Here is a 16,432-nt window from a genome sequence, read left to right as displayed (position 1 = left end):
GCCAGTACCATACTGTTTTGATTACTGTAGCTTGTAGTATAGTCTGAAATCATGGAGCTTGATTCCTTCAGCTCTTTTTTTCCCCAAAATTGCTTTGGCTGTTCTAGAGATTGTCATGCTGAGTTAAGTCAGTCAGACAGAGAAAGACAAGTATTATATTATAAATCTTATGTGTGGAATCCAAAAAGTTGGTACAAATGAACTTATCTATAAAATAAAGAGTTATAGATATAGAAAGCAAACTTATGGTTACCAGTGGGTTAGAAAGGGGAGAATAAATTGGGAGATTGGGACTGACATATATGCACTACTATATATAAAATTGATAACTAATAAAGACCTTTTGTATGGCACAGGGAACTCTACTCAACACTCTGCAATGACCTGAATGGGAAATAATCTAAAAATGAGTGGATATATGTGTGGTGTGTGTATGTGTGCATATATATATGCACACACACACACACATATATATATATATATATAAAACTGATTCACTTTGCTGTACACCTGAAATTACCACAACATTGTAACCAACTGTGAAAAGTGAAAAAGTGAAAGTGTTAGTTGCTCAGTCATGTCCTACTCTTAGTGATCCTATGGATTGTAGCCAGCCAAGCTCCTCTGTCCATGGAATTCTCCAGGCAAGGAAACTGGAGTGGATAGCCATTCCTTTCTCCAGGGTATTTTCCCAACCTAGGGATCAAACCTAGGTCTCTCACATTGCAGGCAGATTCTTTACCATATAAGGCAAAACTGTACTCCAGTACAAAATAAAATACAGTAGAAAACAAGAGAGAGAGAGGGAGAGAGGGGACCAGGGATTCTAGATAGCAAGCAGTGCTGGGATACATTGGCTTTCTGGCCATGTCTGGATGCAGACATGTTTGCATCCAACAAAGATGTTGAATATTGTTTTCAACACCTTGGTAACACAGTATTAACATTAAGCTTCCTGTGGAGGCTCACTGGTAAGAATATGCCTTCCAGGGTAGGAGCTTCTGGAGATGTGGGTTCAATCCCTGGGTTGGGAAGATCCCCTAGAGAAGGAATTAGCAACCTACTCCAGTATTCTTGCCTAAGAAATCCTATAATTTCTGCTTAATACAAAGGTTAAGATTTCTTCTTCTTAATTTTTTTAAAAGAATGACTGATAAAAACTGAAATTATAGTGTTGTAAAATAATGCTTATAAGGTATATAAAGGATAAGAAAATAATAATTTTGGGGGAAGTGTAAATGTTCTATATTTTGATTTTGGTGGTTATATGCCTACTTATCTTCAAAACTTACCCAACTCTACACTTAAAATGTATGTATTTTATTTTATGTAAATTATATCTCAATATTGTTAATTTACAAAAGAATGATAGAAAAATCTAAAATACAGAAAGACTGAAAAAGGGTACATTTTTAACAAAAATTATGTTACTTCCAGATGACTGTTCATTGTGTTTTCTGATTAATTAAGCTTAAAAGAAATATGTAGCACACTCATATTCAAAACTTTTTCTTAGCCTTGATTCAATCATTCCTATCTTAATTTATATTAAAGAAATATCAATTATGCTCAGTGATGCCTAGAGATTCTATGCACAGTGATGATTATTGCACTCATATTTATAGTAACAAAACCATACAAGGAGTCTTAATCCTTAACCATAAGTGAATATTTCAATCTAGTTGATCATACAATACTAGAAAGTCTTTAAAAATCATGCATAAAGAAATGTTCATGTTACAATATTAATGTTAAGAATAAAAACATATGGTATCGGATCATGTCTGTTAAATATGAGAGAGACTGAAAAATATTTACATAATTTTGTGTGATGTGATTATTTTTTCCTTTTTTCCTTACTGCATTTTTTTTCAAAGAATATGTATTTCTGTTTACATCAAAAGTTACTTTTTTCATATGTAGATAATTTTTAGAAGATGTTGACTAGAAAAAAAAATACATGCAACCTAAATGTTGAGAGTTAGATTTTTTTAGAAGAGAGTATCTCAGGTGCCCCAGAGAACAACCTCCAAGGAGTGGGGAGGAGCCAGGCTATATACAAGTTTGCAGCAAGGTGACATGTACTCTGAATATTAAAAGATTACTCTTAATTAAGAAAATCCAAATCTCTCATAAGAAGAGATTTAGCGATCTTCTATGCATGGGAAACAGTATGAAAAGGCAAAAAGATACGACACTGAAAGATGAACTCCCCAGGTCATTAGTGCCCAATATGAAGAGTGGAGAAATAGCTCCAGAAGGAATGAAAAGGCTAAGCAAAAGTGGAAACATCACCCAGTTGTGGATGTGTCTGGTGGTGAAAGTAAGTCCAATGTGGTAAAGAACAAATATTGCATAGGAACCTGGAATGTTAAGTCCATGAATCAAGGTAAATTAGAAGTGGTCAAACAGGAGATGGCAAAAATGTACATTGACATTTTAGAAATCAGTGAACTAAAATGGACCAGAATAGGCAAATTTAATTCAGATGACCGTTACATCTACTACTGTGGGCAAGAATCCCTTAGAAGAAATGGAGCAGCCCTCAGTCAAAAAACAGTCTGAAATGCAATACTTGGATGCAATCTCAAAAACAACAGAATGGTCTCGGTTCATTTCCAAGGCAAACCATTCAGTATCAAAGTAACCCAAGTCTATGCCCCAACCATTAATGCTGAAAGCTAAAATTGAATGGTTCTGTGAAGACCTACATGATCTTCTAGAAATAACAGAAAAAAAAAAAAAAAAAATGTCCTTTCCATCATAGGGAACTGGAAGGCAAAAGTAGGAAGTCAAGAGATACCTGGAATAACAGGCAAGTTTGGCCTTGGAGTACAAAATAAAGCAGGGAAGAGGTGAACAGAGTACTGCCAAGAGAATGCACTGGTCTTACCAAACACCCTATTCCAACAAGACAAGGGACTAGTCCACATGGACATTACCATATGGCCATACTGAATTCAGATTGATTACATTCTTTGCAACCAATGAGAAAAGCTCTATACAGTCACCAAAAACAAGACTGGGAGCTGACTGTGGCTCATATCATGAACTCCTTATTGCCAAATTCAGATGTAAATTGAAGAAGGTAAGGAAATCAACTAGGCCATTAAGGTATGACCTAAGTCAAATCCCTTTTGATTATACAGTGGAAGTGAAAAATAGATTCAAGGGATTAGATCTGATAGACAGAGTGCATGAAGAACTATGGACGGAGGTTCGTAACATTGTATAGGAGGCAGTGATCAAAACCATCCCCAGGGGAAAAAAAATGCAAAGATGCAAAATGGTTGTCTGAGGAGGCCCTACAAATAGTTGAGAAAAGAAGAGAAGGGAAAGGCAAAGGAGAAAAGGAACGATATACACATCTGAATGCAGATTTCCAAAGAACCGCAGGAGAGATAAGAAAGCCTAAGTAAACAATGCAAAGAAATAGAGGAAAACAATAGAACGGGAAAGACTAGAGCTCTCTTCAAGAAAATTAGATATAACAAGGGAACATTTCATGCAAAGATGGGAACAATAAAGGACAGAAACAGTGTTGACCTAACAGAAGCAAAAGATACTAAGTAGAGGTGGCAAGAGTACACAGAAGAACTATAGAAAATAGATCTTAATACCTGCATAACCATGATGGTGTGATCACTCAGCTAGAGCCAGACATGCTGGAGTGTGAATTCAAATGGACCTTAGGAAGCATCACTATGAACAAAGATAGTGGAGGTGATGGAATTCCAGCTGAGCTATTTCAAATCCTAAAATACGATGCTGTGAAAATGCTGCACTCAATATGCCAGCTAATTTGGAAAACTCAGCAGTGGCCACAGGGCTGGAAAAGGTCCGTTTTCATTCCCATCCCAAAGAAAGGCAATGCCAAAGAATGTTCAAATTACCCCACACAATTGCACTCATTTTACTTGCTAACAAGATCATGCTCAAAATCGCCCAGGCTTCAGCAGTACTTAAACTGAAAACTTCCAGATGTGAAAACTGGATTTAGAAAAGGCACAGGAACCGGAGATGAAATTTTCAACATCCATTGGATCATTAAAAAAGCAAGAGAATTTCAGGAAAAGAGCTATTTCTGCTTCAGTGACTACGCTAAAGCTTTTGACTGTGTGGATTTCAACAAACTGTGGAAAATTCTTCAAGAGGTGGGGAATACCAGACCTGTCTTCTGAGAAATTTGTATGCAGGTCAAGAAGCAACAGTTAGAACTGGACATGGACCAACAGACTGGTTCTAAATTGGGAAAGGAGTATGTCAAGGCTATATATTGTCACTCTGTTTATTTAACTTATATGAAGAGTACATCATGAGAAATGCTGGGCTGAATGAAGAACAAGCTAGAATCAAGATTGCCAGGAGAAATATCAGTAACCTCAGATATGCAGATGACAGCACCCTTATGGCAGAAAGCAAAGAAGAGCTAAAGAGCATCTTGATTAAAGTGAAAGAGAAAAAAAAAAAAAAAAAAAAAAGTGAAAGAGGACAATGAAAAAGCTGGCTTAAGACGCAACATTCAAAAAGTGAAGATCATGGCATCCGTTCCCATCACTTCATGGTATATAGATGGGGAAGCATTGGAAAGAGTGACAGACTTTATTTTCTTGGACTCTGAAATCACTGCAGATGGTGACTGCAGCTATGAAATTAAAAGATGCTTGCTCCTTGGAAGGAAACCTGTGACAAACCTAGACAGTGTATCAATAAGCAGAGACATTACTTTGCCAGACAAAGTTCCAGATAGTCAAAGCTTTGGTTTTTAGTAAGCATGTGAGGATGTGAGAATTGGACCATAAAGAAGGCTCAGCACTGAAGAGTTGATGCTTTCCAATTGTGGTGTTGGAGAAGACCCTTGAGAGTCCCTTGGACTCAAGGAGATCAAACCAGTCAATCCTAAAGGAAATCAATCCTGAATATTCAATGGAAGGACTGATACTGAAGCTGTAGCTGCAATACTTTGGCCACCTGCTGTGAAGAGCAGACTTATTAGAAAAGACCCTGATGCTCGGAAAGATTGCAGGCAGGTGTAGAAGGGGACCACAGAGAATGAGATGGTTGGATGGCATCACTGGTTCAATGAACTTGAGATTGAGCAAGCTCCAGGAGATGATGAAGGACTAGAAAGCCTGGTGTGCTGCAGTCCATGGAGTTGCAAAGAGTTTGATATGAATGAGCAACTGAACAACAACAAATTTTTTGGAAAATGCAAGTGTCTGGTCTTGCTGAAATCATTTCTTTTGTATGCATCTAACTATCTGGGGCCAATTCTGCTTTCTTTATTGTTCACTTCTTATTTCCTTGTTTACTAGTAAGAGATGGTGGATGTGGTGGGTGACCACCTTTCATATCCCCCAGCTCCTTATCACTATCTGGGAGGATGTAGCTGGTGGCTTCCATATAGCTGGGTTTTTTTCACCTGGGCTCAGATATTTGCATTTGGAAAAGGCTTGTTTCCTAGTAGAGCATAGAGCAGAAAATATTTCATTTCAGAAAGAACACAATCAAATATAAGTATGATGATTAAAATACCAAAATCTCAGGAACTCTTAACTCTTGAAATAAATAATGATTGTGAAAAATAATAAACACAAGAAGGCTTAAAGGTTGAGGAATTGTACATTAAATTGATGCTTACATCAGTTAACCTCTAAATGTTACATTCTACTTACTAGTTCGTGATTTTATTTATTTATCCTTGACAACTCTATTAAAATAAACTAATGGTTTATAGATAACTCCTTTATGAAATTATCTCCTGATATTTAATTAAAAATGAATTCATGTTTTCTAGACTGACACTTATAAGTTACTTTGAAGATAAATTTTGTAATTACATTTTTATCTGTATTTTGAAGTGACTTTTGATCAAAATAAATTCAAACTCAAATGAAGAAAACATGTTTTATTTGAGTAGATCTCAATTACCTGAATAAAAGTAAGTCCTTAAATTATGTACTGAATAATACTGTGCTCCTTATAAACATTTTTATAAAGGATTTCCATTTTATAAAGGCTTTCTATTTTTATAAAGGATTTACAGTTCCTTTTCCTAAGCCTCTTGATTGATTTCTGCATTTGGCTATGTGATCTCAGAGTGTTATCAGATTGGCTGATCAACTGGAACCCTACTTAGTCAACTTCTTTGAGAAGAAGTTGGTTTATTGACTAACTGCTGATTCTTCATAAATCTTGCTGTCTTTCACAATTATTTTCATATATTTAACTCTTTCCCTCTTCATTTTCTCATTTTAGTTTAAGTTTTAAAATATTTTATCTATTATCTATTTTTCATTTATTTTGAGCAGAAATTTATATGGCAGTAGAAATTCTTTAGATTAAATATAATTTAGGAAGCAGTGACTTTATTACCATTTACTTTGTTATTTAATCTGAATTTAAGGAATAAGTGAAAACTTGGACTCACTTGGAGTAGTTCTCAAAGAATTTTAAATTTACCATATTTTTTTGACAACATTATATGTTTATTATGGAAGAATTTAAATGATAACAAATTGGAAAAATTATCCATAATTGCTTACACCTAGAGAGAATGTTAGAACTGGACATGGAACAACAGACTGGTTCCAAATAGGAAAAGGAGTACGTCAAGGCTGTACGTCACCCTGCTTATTTAACTTATATGCAGAGTACATCATGAGAAACGCTGGACTGGAAGAAGCACAAGCTGGAATCAAGATTGCTGGGAGAAGTATCAGTAACCTTAGATATGCAGATGACACCACCCTTATGGCAGAAAGTGAAGAGGAACTCAAAAGTCTCTTGATGAAAGTGAAAGAGGAGAGTGAAAAAGTTGGCTTAAAGCTCAACATTCAGAAAACAAAGATCATGGCATCTGGTCCCATCACTTCACGGGAAATAGATGGGGAAACAGTGGAAACAATGTCAGACTTTATTTTTTTGGGCTCCAAAATCACTGCAGATGGTGATTGCAGCCATGAAATTAAAAGACGCTTACTCCTCGGAAGCAAAGTCATGACCAACCTAGATGGCATATTCAAAAGCAGAGACATTACTTTGCCAACAAAGGTCCATCTAGTCAAGGCTATGGTTTTTCCTGTGGTCATGTATGGATGTGAGAGTTGGACTATGAAGAAGGCTGAGTGCTGAAGAATTGATGCTTTTGAACTGTGGTGTTGGAGAAGACTCTTGAGAGTCCCTTGGACTGCAAGGAGATCCAACCAGTCCATTCTGAAGGAGATCAGCCCTGGGATTTCTTTGGAAGGAATGATGCTAAAGCTGAAACTCCAGTACTTTGGCCACCTCATGCAAAGAGTTGACTCATTGGAAAAGACTCTGATGCTGGGAGGAATTGGGGGCAGGAGGAGAAGGGGATGACAGAGGATGAGATGGCTGGATGGCATCACTGACTCGATGGACGTGAGTCTGAGTGAACTCCAGGAGTTGGTGATGGATGGGGAGGCCTGGCGTGCTGCTATTCATGGGGTCGCAAAGAGTCGGACACGACTGAGCGACTGAACTGAACTGAGAGAGAATGTTATTAATACTTTAGTAGTTAAGTTTCTCCGGAGAAGGCAATGGCACCCCACTCCAGCACTCTTACCTGGGAAATCCCATGGACGGAAGAGCCTGGTAGGCTACAGTCCATGGGGTTGCTAAGAGTCGGACATGACTGAACAACTTCACTTTCACTTTTCACTTTCATGCATTGGGGAAGGAAATGGCAACCCACCCCAGTGTTCTTGCCTGGAGAATCCCAGGGACAAAGGAGCCTAGTGGGCTGCCGTCTATGGGGTTGCACAGGGTTGGACACCCCTTAAGTGACTTAGCAGCAGAAGCAGCAGTTACGTTTCTCACCTGAAAAGTGTTTATAATTCTATGTTTGCTCTTGTGTGGTATGTAGAATAGTAGAAATGTTCCTAAGAGAAACTATGATTTAATGATTATTATCAACTAGATATTTGAAGTGATAGTTACATTACAGTTTTCTTTGTTGTAATTGGAAGTATTGTGTATCTAATATTTACAATAAACTACACAGAAAACCTTTCAGTATGACATGTTATGAGATAAAACGTTTTGTGCAAATTACATAAACTCAAAAAGTTTTTCATATGCTGTTTTTTAATTCTGTTTGTGTTAGCTGATATTTCTTTGATTTCACATGAGGCTGCAAAGAAACATATATTTTATGATATCTTATAATTTATGATAGGAATCTATGAATTCAAGAAAAATATTTAGAAATTGAAAATCATTTATGAAGTGAAAAACTGTGAAACTGACTTCAGAGCATCACAAACAGATGTCATATTTAGTAGAGCAAAGGTTTTAGCTTAAGTAATTGCTTTTTGGTTTGGGTATTTTTTGTTGCTCAGAATTGCACTACAGGATGTCAGTTTCTTATGACTATTTGTAGTAAATGGTCTAGTTTAGATAGATACATGTCATCATTTAAAATATAGCTCTTTCCCTTTTTCTCTATTACCTTTTTCTTAATTCTAATTAGATGTATACTTTGATCTTATTTGAGCTTTCTAATCTCTTGGATATTTTCTGTTTTTCTCCCTGTGATAAATTATGGATACTTTCTTCATGGTATTTTTTCAGTTAAATTATTTTCTTTTCAGCTGTATTTAATCTATATTGGAGTTAGGGACTGATATAATATAGGAACTTACATATTTGTTAAATGAATATGTTCATGCATATCTGACATTTAACCAGGGGCCTTAATATTCTTTTAGTTAACACTGAATTGAATGTGCACATCTGTGAAGAAGTGGTTTAATGGGTGAAATTTAGCATTGGGAGTACAATAACTATAATTTCTGTAAGTTAAAAATGTGTTTATTTGATGTTTATTTCTCTTAAGGAATTGTACCTTCCTTAAGCTATGTTTGTGCCCAAGTAAAAACTGGCATAGCAGCAGTCAGTACTATAGGCCTTTTCATTAACAAATATCAGATGATAAATATAAGGATGCTCTTATGGGGAAATGGCCATTGTTAGTATATTACTAAACATTAAGAAGCATTTTGTGGAATTTTGAAAAATTCAGTTCAGTCCAGTCACTCAGTTGTGTCTGACTCTTTGCAACCCCATGAACTGCAGCACGCCAGACCTCCCTGTCCGTCACCAACTGCTGGAGTCCACCCAAACCCATGTTCATTGAGTCGGTGATGACATCCAGCCATCTCATCCTCTGTCGTCCCCTTCTCCTGCCCTCAATCTTTCCCAGCATCAGGGTCTTTTCAAATGAGGCAGCTTTTTGAAAAGTAGTTTTCACTTAACCATGAATGTGACAAAGACCCAGTGTTTGAGCCTCTCATTTGTCCAATATAAAAGTGAATGTTATCTGATAGTGGAAATCATGCTATTATTGGTACCTTGAGAAATGATTAAGAAGTATTATTTTTCTTTCCATTACACATACATTGTGCAATGTATATTCTCATGTTTTTGTTGCAAATGTTGAATTTTTTCCTAAAATATTATTGAGGTGTAAATTCTTGTAATTTCATTTTGCTTGTGGAACAACTACATATACTTGTAAACTAAGCACTTTTTTGTTGTTTTACTTTCATTTATCCTTATCATTTTGCTGTTTGTCTCTTGCTTTTTATTTTATTTCTTGAAAATTGGTGTTTAGTAATGTTTTACATTCTACATGAGGTTTTCTCATAGAATTATCCACTGGAATCCTGGATCTCTCTATCGCTTTCTCCTTTCTGCCCTGTAGATATTGCTATACAAATTCTCCTTATATGTAAAAGGGAACAAAAGATAGTGAACTACACAGCGTTATTGCCAGGCTGTCATGAAATAACACATATGCTGTTTAGACAAGTAGCTGTTATATAGTAAATCATCAATGAAGCATAAATGCTAGCTATTATTATTTTAAATCATCATCAATACCAGGTTTTCACTGTTGTCATGGAAGAGGAAAATGCCATAAAAGAGAATTTGAAGTGAAAGTTTTTCTCTAATCTCAACGAGTTGTAACTGTTGCCTTTCCTCCACATTTTGATTTACAGATTCTGTGAGACCCTAACTTGTAGCACCATTGAGGGAAGACAGACAGTCTGAATACCCTAGTGTTTGAAGTTTTTAAAGTACTTTTATGTAGTATTAACTTATGCAACATTTGGCTTTTATGTTATTGTGGGGGTTATTTTCATGGTTTTCTTCTTTGAAACTGGTACTGAGTTGGAAAAATTGGATCAGGAAAGAAACTAAATGCTAGCTAGCATGTGCTTCCTCACCTTTTTAACATCATAATTATTTGAGGAACTTGACAAAGAATCCTTTGAGATACTTTTGTATTCATTGTCTTTTCTCTGTCATATATTGATGTTATAAATTAGAACATTTAGTTATTTAAGAGTTAATGATTATAATCATATTAATTATTTGAAATCAGCTGGCTGTTTAGAAATACAGAAGGAAATTATGTATACCTAAACATGTATATGTATATGAAAAGATGTGAAAAAGAAACAGAGTTTTCATATCACTTTTATATTCCCCTCAAATGATTCCTTAGGACTGTCCCTTATGTCCATGGGAGTTTAGACACGAATATTACAACTACTTTGGAATGTTACCCTGTGTTTTCTGTTTTTTTTTCAACATTGTGAAGCATAGAGTATATATTATTAATACAATTTTCATTTAAAAATCTCTTCTTTATTATCCAGTTCCACTTGGGAAATTTTTGTTATTGCTTACAATTCTCTCCTTTGACCCCCTTCAGCTTTGTTTATAAATACATGAAATCTCATGAAAGCAGGAATTTAGATATAATTGAATTGGAGATTGGCTTACATGCTTTTCAGCTGGCTCGCCAAGCCAATTCAGTAACCTTGCAGCATTACCACCCTGCATTTTTGGGAAATGAATTTGAAACTTCACTTACAACATTTTGTTATGGTTTTAATATTATTATTTTAATACTTCAAAAATACATGTGTGATGAATGTGGCTTTCTTTTTTGGTTAAAATATTTCTTACAGACAAACAGTATAAACATTAAGAGTAAGTTGTATTATCTTTCAGTTGTTCCTACTTGTAAAAAGGAAAATGCACCAGAAGGTCCTACTCAAAAACGTCTTCGTGAAGCCAGAGAACAAAGCAAATGTAAAGCAAAGGCAAAAGTTAATACAAAGGTATGGTTTTTATTTCCATTGATCCGTAATTAACTCTCAGATATTCAGATTCATGGACTCACATTGTATCATTATTTTATTGCAAAATGAATTTAGATGTTATGAATTCCAAACTACTTGGACTATAGATGGAAAATGCAGGTTCTTGAATATTAGTAGTAATTGAGGGACACACATGTATTAGTGGTGGAGACAGCTGCCATGTTTTCAAACTTAATCATGGCCATTTCTGCTCCTTTTTCTTTGTCCAGAGAAATAACTGTCAAGTCATCCCTTATTTATTTTCTCATACTAAAACTTCAGACTTTCATCAGTCTTTTAAAAAAGCAGAATGGAAAGAATTAATGCCCCATTTAAGAACCTCATTATGTCTTAGTGCCTTTGCTGTGCGATCAGGCTGATAGTTCAAATCTTCTGCAGTGATTACAGAAAAATGGTATTAAAAATGTCTGGTCAAAGAAATCAAAAATGAGGAAGAAAGAAAATTACATAAAACCCATGAAAGGTTTAGTTTCTTTTCATGAAAATTGCATAAAGTTTTAGCTGAGATATTGAATGTTTTTATAAAGTGGTTGTTACCTGTGAGTTCTAAAGTATCTGACATTTAAGAATGAAAAAATTTACAGATATAATAACTTTCTCCTGGTAGTAATGCTATAACAACAACAGATATTTTTTTTAATGAATTCAAATAATCACTTAGCTAATATCTCTAATGTTTTTTCCTCAAAGGTATTCCTTGGAATCTAGTGTCGTATGTAACATTTGAATAAAACATGAACCAAATACTTTTAATGATAGATTATATTAAGGATTTGATAATCACCTTTTTGTGATGTTTAGACTAGTGTTTCATTGTTCTATTAACAATATTAATTTTTAAATTGTTGGTATTTGGGGGAGAATCCCCTCAGCCCGCCTCCAGCTTCCCTATGCTTTCAAAGTCCCATCAGGACTGACCCTCCACTTCTGTCACCATAGAGCTTTCCCACGTCTCCTCATGCCTGTAGTTTGAGTCTCTTCCAAATGGGGTGGTAGGTGACTCCATTGCTGTCAGTAAGTTGTGCTTCTTCTTGTTTGGATAATCTTTATATATCTCCACAGAGGTTATTAAGTCAGGGAGCAAATATAGCACTCACAATAATTAAAAAAAAATTAGAGCTAAGGATTTGGGGTGTGATAGTGGTGGTTTTCATCAAGAAACATTTTCCTTTTCTAATGTGGCTTAGGCATTCTTTTTAACATATTAATTCATACTTATAAATGATTGTTTCAGGTTAGTAGTTAAAGATATTGAGCTCTGTGTCATAATCAAAATTCCAAGCTTGAATGAGTTTCTTCTGTGTTTAAGGGTGTGTGACAACTGACTGTGGGCTGTCTGTAAGTGGGTGACAGTCAGGGATGTTGGAGCAGAGCAGGCAGGAAGGCTGTCCGGGCCATTGCTCCAACAGTGGCCAAATAAATAGAGACATTTTGGAACTTTGAGGTTAAAGCACATGGTATATTTTAGTGAGGCTGCCTTTCCTGTCCCATTCCCCATCCCCCCGCCCCAATCCTACTGTTCTCGCTATGGTAAGATGCCAGGTCTGGTGTATGTGCTGGCGGCAGGGGTGCTCTAAAGTTAGCCCAAGCTTTGTTTTTCTCTTTAGTCCTGACATATAAGTGTGTATCTCTCAAGGCAATTTCCCTCCTTTTATTAGGGATCGATTCTTGGCCTTTAGTCTACATGTAAAAGCTTTATCATGTATCCTCTGTATAAAAGTGAAGAAAAATAGGCTAGAAGGAATGTTTTATTTGCTTTTGCAATTTTAAAAGCAGTTACTTAATGAGTTTTTCCCATGTTTTGCCTTTTCATTCAGGAAAAATCAGGGTATCATTTTGGGTTCAAGTCAGAAAAAGAACTACTTTGGATCATTTTGAACAAAATAACTATAATATATGGAGTTGGTTATATAGGTTACAGAAGATCTAAGATGTCATCTAGGAAAGAAGCAGACAGCTCAGAGATTGGCAATGGCAGGGCATTTTCCTATGTTGGGGACACACTGGGAGAAGAACATTATTATCAGAACTGAACTGGGTCCAGCACGTAGGAAGAGTATGATGTAAGAGTCTGTCTAGTAGGAGCTAGAAACGTGGAAAGGATGCAGGGCATGGGGGAAGGAACTTGAAACACATAATACTAAGGGAGGGATTAGAAAAAACTCATTAATTGATATATATTAAGAAAATATTCATAGTCAAACAGTCTATTTCTAATCATAACATGTACTTTATATACTTCTTCCCTTTTTTTTTTTTTTTAAATTTCTCATTCAGGGTTTATGCTTTGTTTAACCAGCATCCACTGGAGTTCTTTATGTGGTGAGCTGGGGGCTTCTCAGGAGACTCAGTGGTAAAGAATTTGCCTGCCAAGCAGGAGATGTGGGCCTGATTGCTGGGTTGGGAAGGTATCTTGGGGAAGAAAATGGATGACCCATATCTTTAATACTCAATGGTCTGAGGATTTAGTGGTCCTATTATCTTGTTACTATATAACATGGATGTACTAAGATGGGCCCCAGATATTTTGCTGGGTTCTAAAATGTAATTCCATAATATATTTTCAAATATAACATCTTTGCTGATGACTTTCAAAGCTACATATTAACATACTTAGCTGCACACCAATAATTTATCTATTTATAATTTCCATCTTGAGATGGTACCATTGCCTCAAAAGAAACAGTGTCAGACTTTATTTTTTTGGGCTCCAAAATTGTGGCAGATGGTGACTGCAGCCATGAAATTAAAAGACGCTGCCTCCTTGGAAGAAAAGTTATGACCAACCTAGATAGCATATTCAAAGCAGAGACATTACTTTGCCAACAAAGGTCCGTCTAGTCAAGGCTATGGTTTTTCCAGTGGTCATGTATGGATGTGAGAGTTGGACTGTGAAGAAAGCTGAGCACCAAAGAATTGATGCTTTTGAACTGTGGTGTTGGAGAAGACTCTTGAGGGTCTCTTGGACTGCAAGGAGATCCAACCAGTCCATTCTGAAGGAGATCAGCCCTGGGATTTCTTTGGAAGGACTGATGCTAAAGCTGAAACTCCATTACTTTGGCCACCTCATGGGAATAGTTGACTCATTGGAGAAGACTCTGATGCTGGGAGGGATTGGGGGCAAGAGGAGAAGGGGACGACAGAGGATGAGATGACTGGATGGCATCACTGACTCAATGGACTTGAGTCTGAGTGAACTCCAGGAGATGGTGATGGACAGGGAGGCCTGGCGTGCTGTGATTCATGGGGTCGCAAAGAGTCGGACACGAATAAGCGACTGAACTGAACTGAACTAAATTCACAAATCATCTTAATTCATAAATAAGCTAATTTCTTCATTTAAAAACTTTCTTTTAATAGTGACTGCAATCTACTAAAAGAGTCAATTCAAAAATATGTCATTTATCATCTTTGATACTCTCCTTTCAGTGTCTCCCACTGATCAAGGCTCCCACTGATGCCTTTTTCACATTAGTTGGCAAGTTCTGAATTTTTGTACTGGGGTTATGTAGGAAGGGGAGATTTAGGGGTTAAAAATCTGATAGAAAAGTACCTAACAAGCTTATCTTGAAGTTTTTTCATTGGAAGAGCAAGTTTAATTAAATTAAATTGGGGGATTAAGGAAGAGTACATCATGAGAAATGCTGGGCTGAAAGAAGCACAAGCTGGAATCAAGATTGCTGGGAGAAATATCAATAACCTCAGATATGCAGATGACACCACCCTTATGGCAGAAAGTGAAGAGGAACTTAAAAGCCTCTTGATCAAAGTGAAAGTGGAGGGTGAAAAAGTTGGGTTAAAGCTCAACAGTCAGAAAACGAAGATCATGGCATCTGGTCCCATCACTTCATGGGAAATAGATGGGGAAACAGTGGAAACAATGTCAGACTTTATTTTTTTGTGTTCCAAAATCACTGCATACAGTGATTGCAGCCATGAAATTAAAAGACGCTTGCTCTTAGGAAGAAAAGTTATGACCAACCTAGACAGCATATTCAAAAGCAGAGACATTACTTTGCCAACAAAGGTTCATCTAGTCAAGGCTATGGTTTTTCCTGTAGTCACGTATGGATGTGAGAGTTGGACTGTGAAGAAAGCTGAGCACCGAAGAATTGATGCTTTTGAACTGTGGTGTTGGAGAAGACTCTTGAGAGTCCCTTGGACTGCAAGGAGATCAACCAGTCCATTCTAAAGGAGATCAGCCCTGGATGTTCTTTGGAAGGAATGATGCTAAAGCTGAAACTCCAGTACTTCGGCCACCCCATGAGAAGAGTTGACTCATTGGAGAAGACTCTGATGCTGGGAGGGATTGGGGGCAGGAGGAGAAGGGGATGACGAAGGATGAGATGGCTGGATGGCATCACTGACTTGATGGACGTGAGTTTGAGTTAACTCCGGGAGATGGTGATGGACAGGGAGGCCTGGCATGCTGCGATTCATGGGGTCGCAAAGAGTCGGACAGGACTGAGCGACTGAACTGAACTGAACTGAACTGAAGGAGGAGATTATGGGGGACTTTCAAAATTACCTTTAAACTACCTATCACACTGCTCCTTTTTCTTTTTAATTATCACTCCCACCCTTCTAAAGCTGATCTTCATGGAAAAACCTTAGCTTCCTCCTAGACTGTTCTCAAGTAGTCCATTCTGTATGACATTGAATATTTTTGCCATAAACTTGCTGTTATAAATTGGATTAATCTTCCTTAGACAGTTGTATAATTTTACTTTTCAAGCCAGTTTTAGTATCCAGATAGCTCAGTTGGTAAAGAATCCACCTGCAATGCAGGAGACCCCAATTCAATTCCTGGGTCTGGAATATCATCTGGAGAAGGGATAGGCTACCCACTCCAGTATTCATGGGTGTCCCTTGTGGCTTAGCTGGTAAAGAATCTGCCTTCAATGCAGGAATCCCACTAGGGATTCCCTGGTGGCTCAGATGGTAAAGTGTCTGCCTGCAGTGTTGGAGACCTTGGTTCAATCCCTGGGTCGGGAAGATCCCCTGGAGAAGGAAATGGCTACCCACTCCAGTACTCTTGCCTAGAAAATTCCATAGATGGAGGAGGCTGGTGGGCTACAGTCCATGGGGTCACAAAGAGTCGGACATGACTGAGTGACTTCACTTTCTTTCAATGCGGCATACCTGGGTTTGACCCCTGTGTTGGAAAGATCCCCTGGAGAAGGGAAACATTACCCATATTCCTTAGAGAATCCCATGGACTGTATAGTCTGTGG

At 37.0% G+C, this 16,432-nt stretch overlaps 1 protein-coding gene across 1 annotated transcript in view; it reads left to right on the top strand.

The window, feature by feature from the left end:
- Positions 1-16,432, top strand: part of SPAG16 (sperm associated antigen 16) — a 1,070,067-nt gene that overhangs the window by 58,790 nt on the left and 994,845 nt on the right. The window contains exon 9 of the mRNA XM_070387101.1: positions 11,047-11,156. Within this exon, the coding sequence (XP_070243202.1) occupies positions 11,047-11,156 (110 nt within the window). The remainder of the gene's footprint in view (positions 1-11,046; positions 11,157-16,432) is intronic.

Source organism: Bos mutus, chromosome 2, assembly GCF_027580195.1.
Source record: "Bos mutus isolate GX-2022 chromosome 2, NWIPB_WYAK_1.1, whole genome shotgun sequence".
NCBI classification, from domain to species: domain Eukaryota; kingdom Metazoa; phylum Chordata; class Mammalia; order Artiodactyla; family Bovidae; genus Bos; species Bos mutus.
This window is presented reverse-complemented; position numbering and strand designations above follow the sequence as displayed.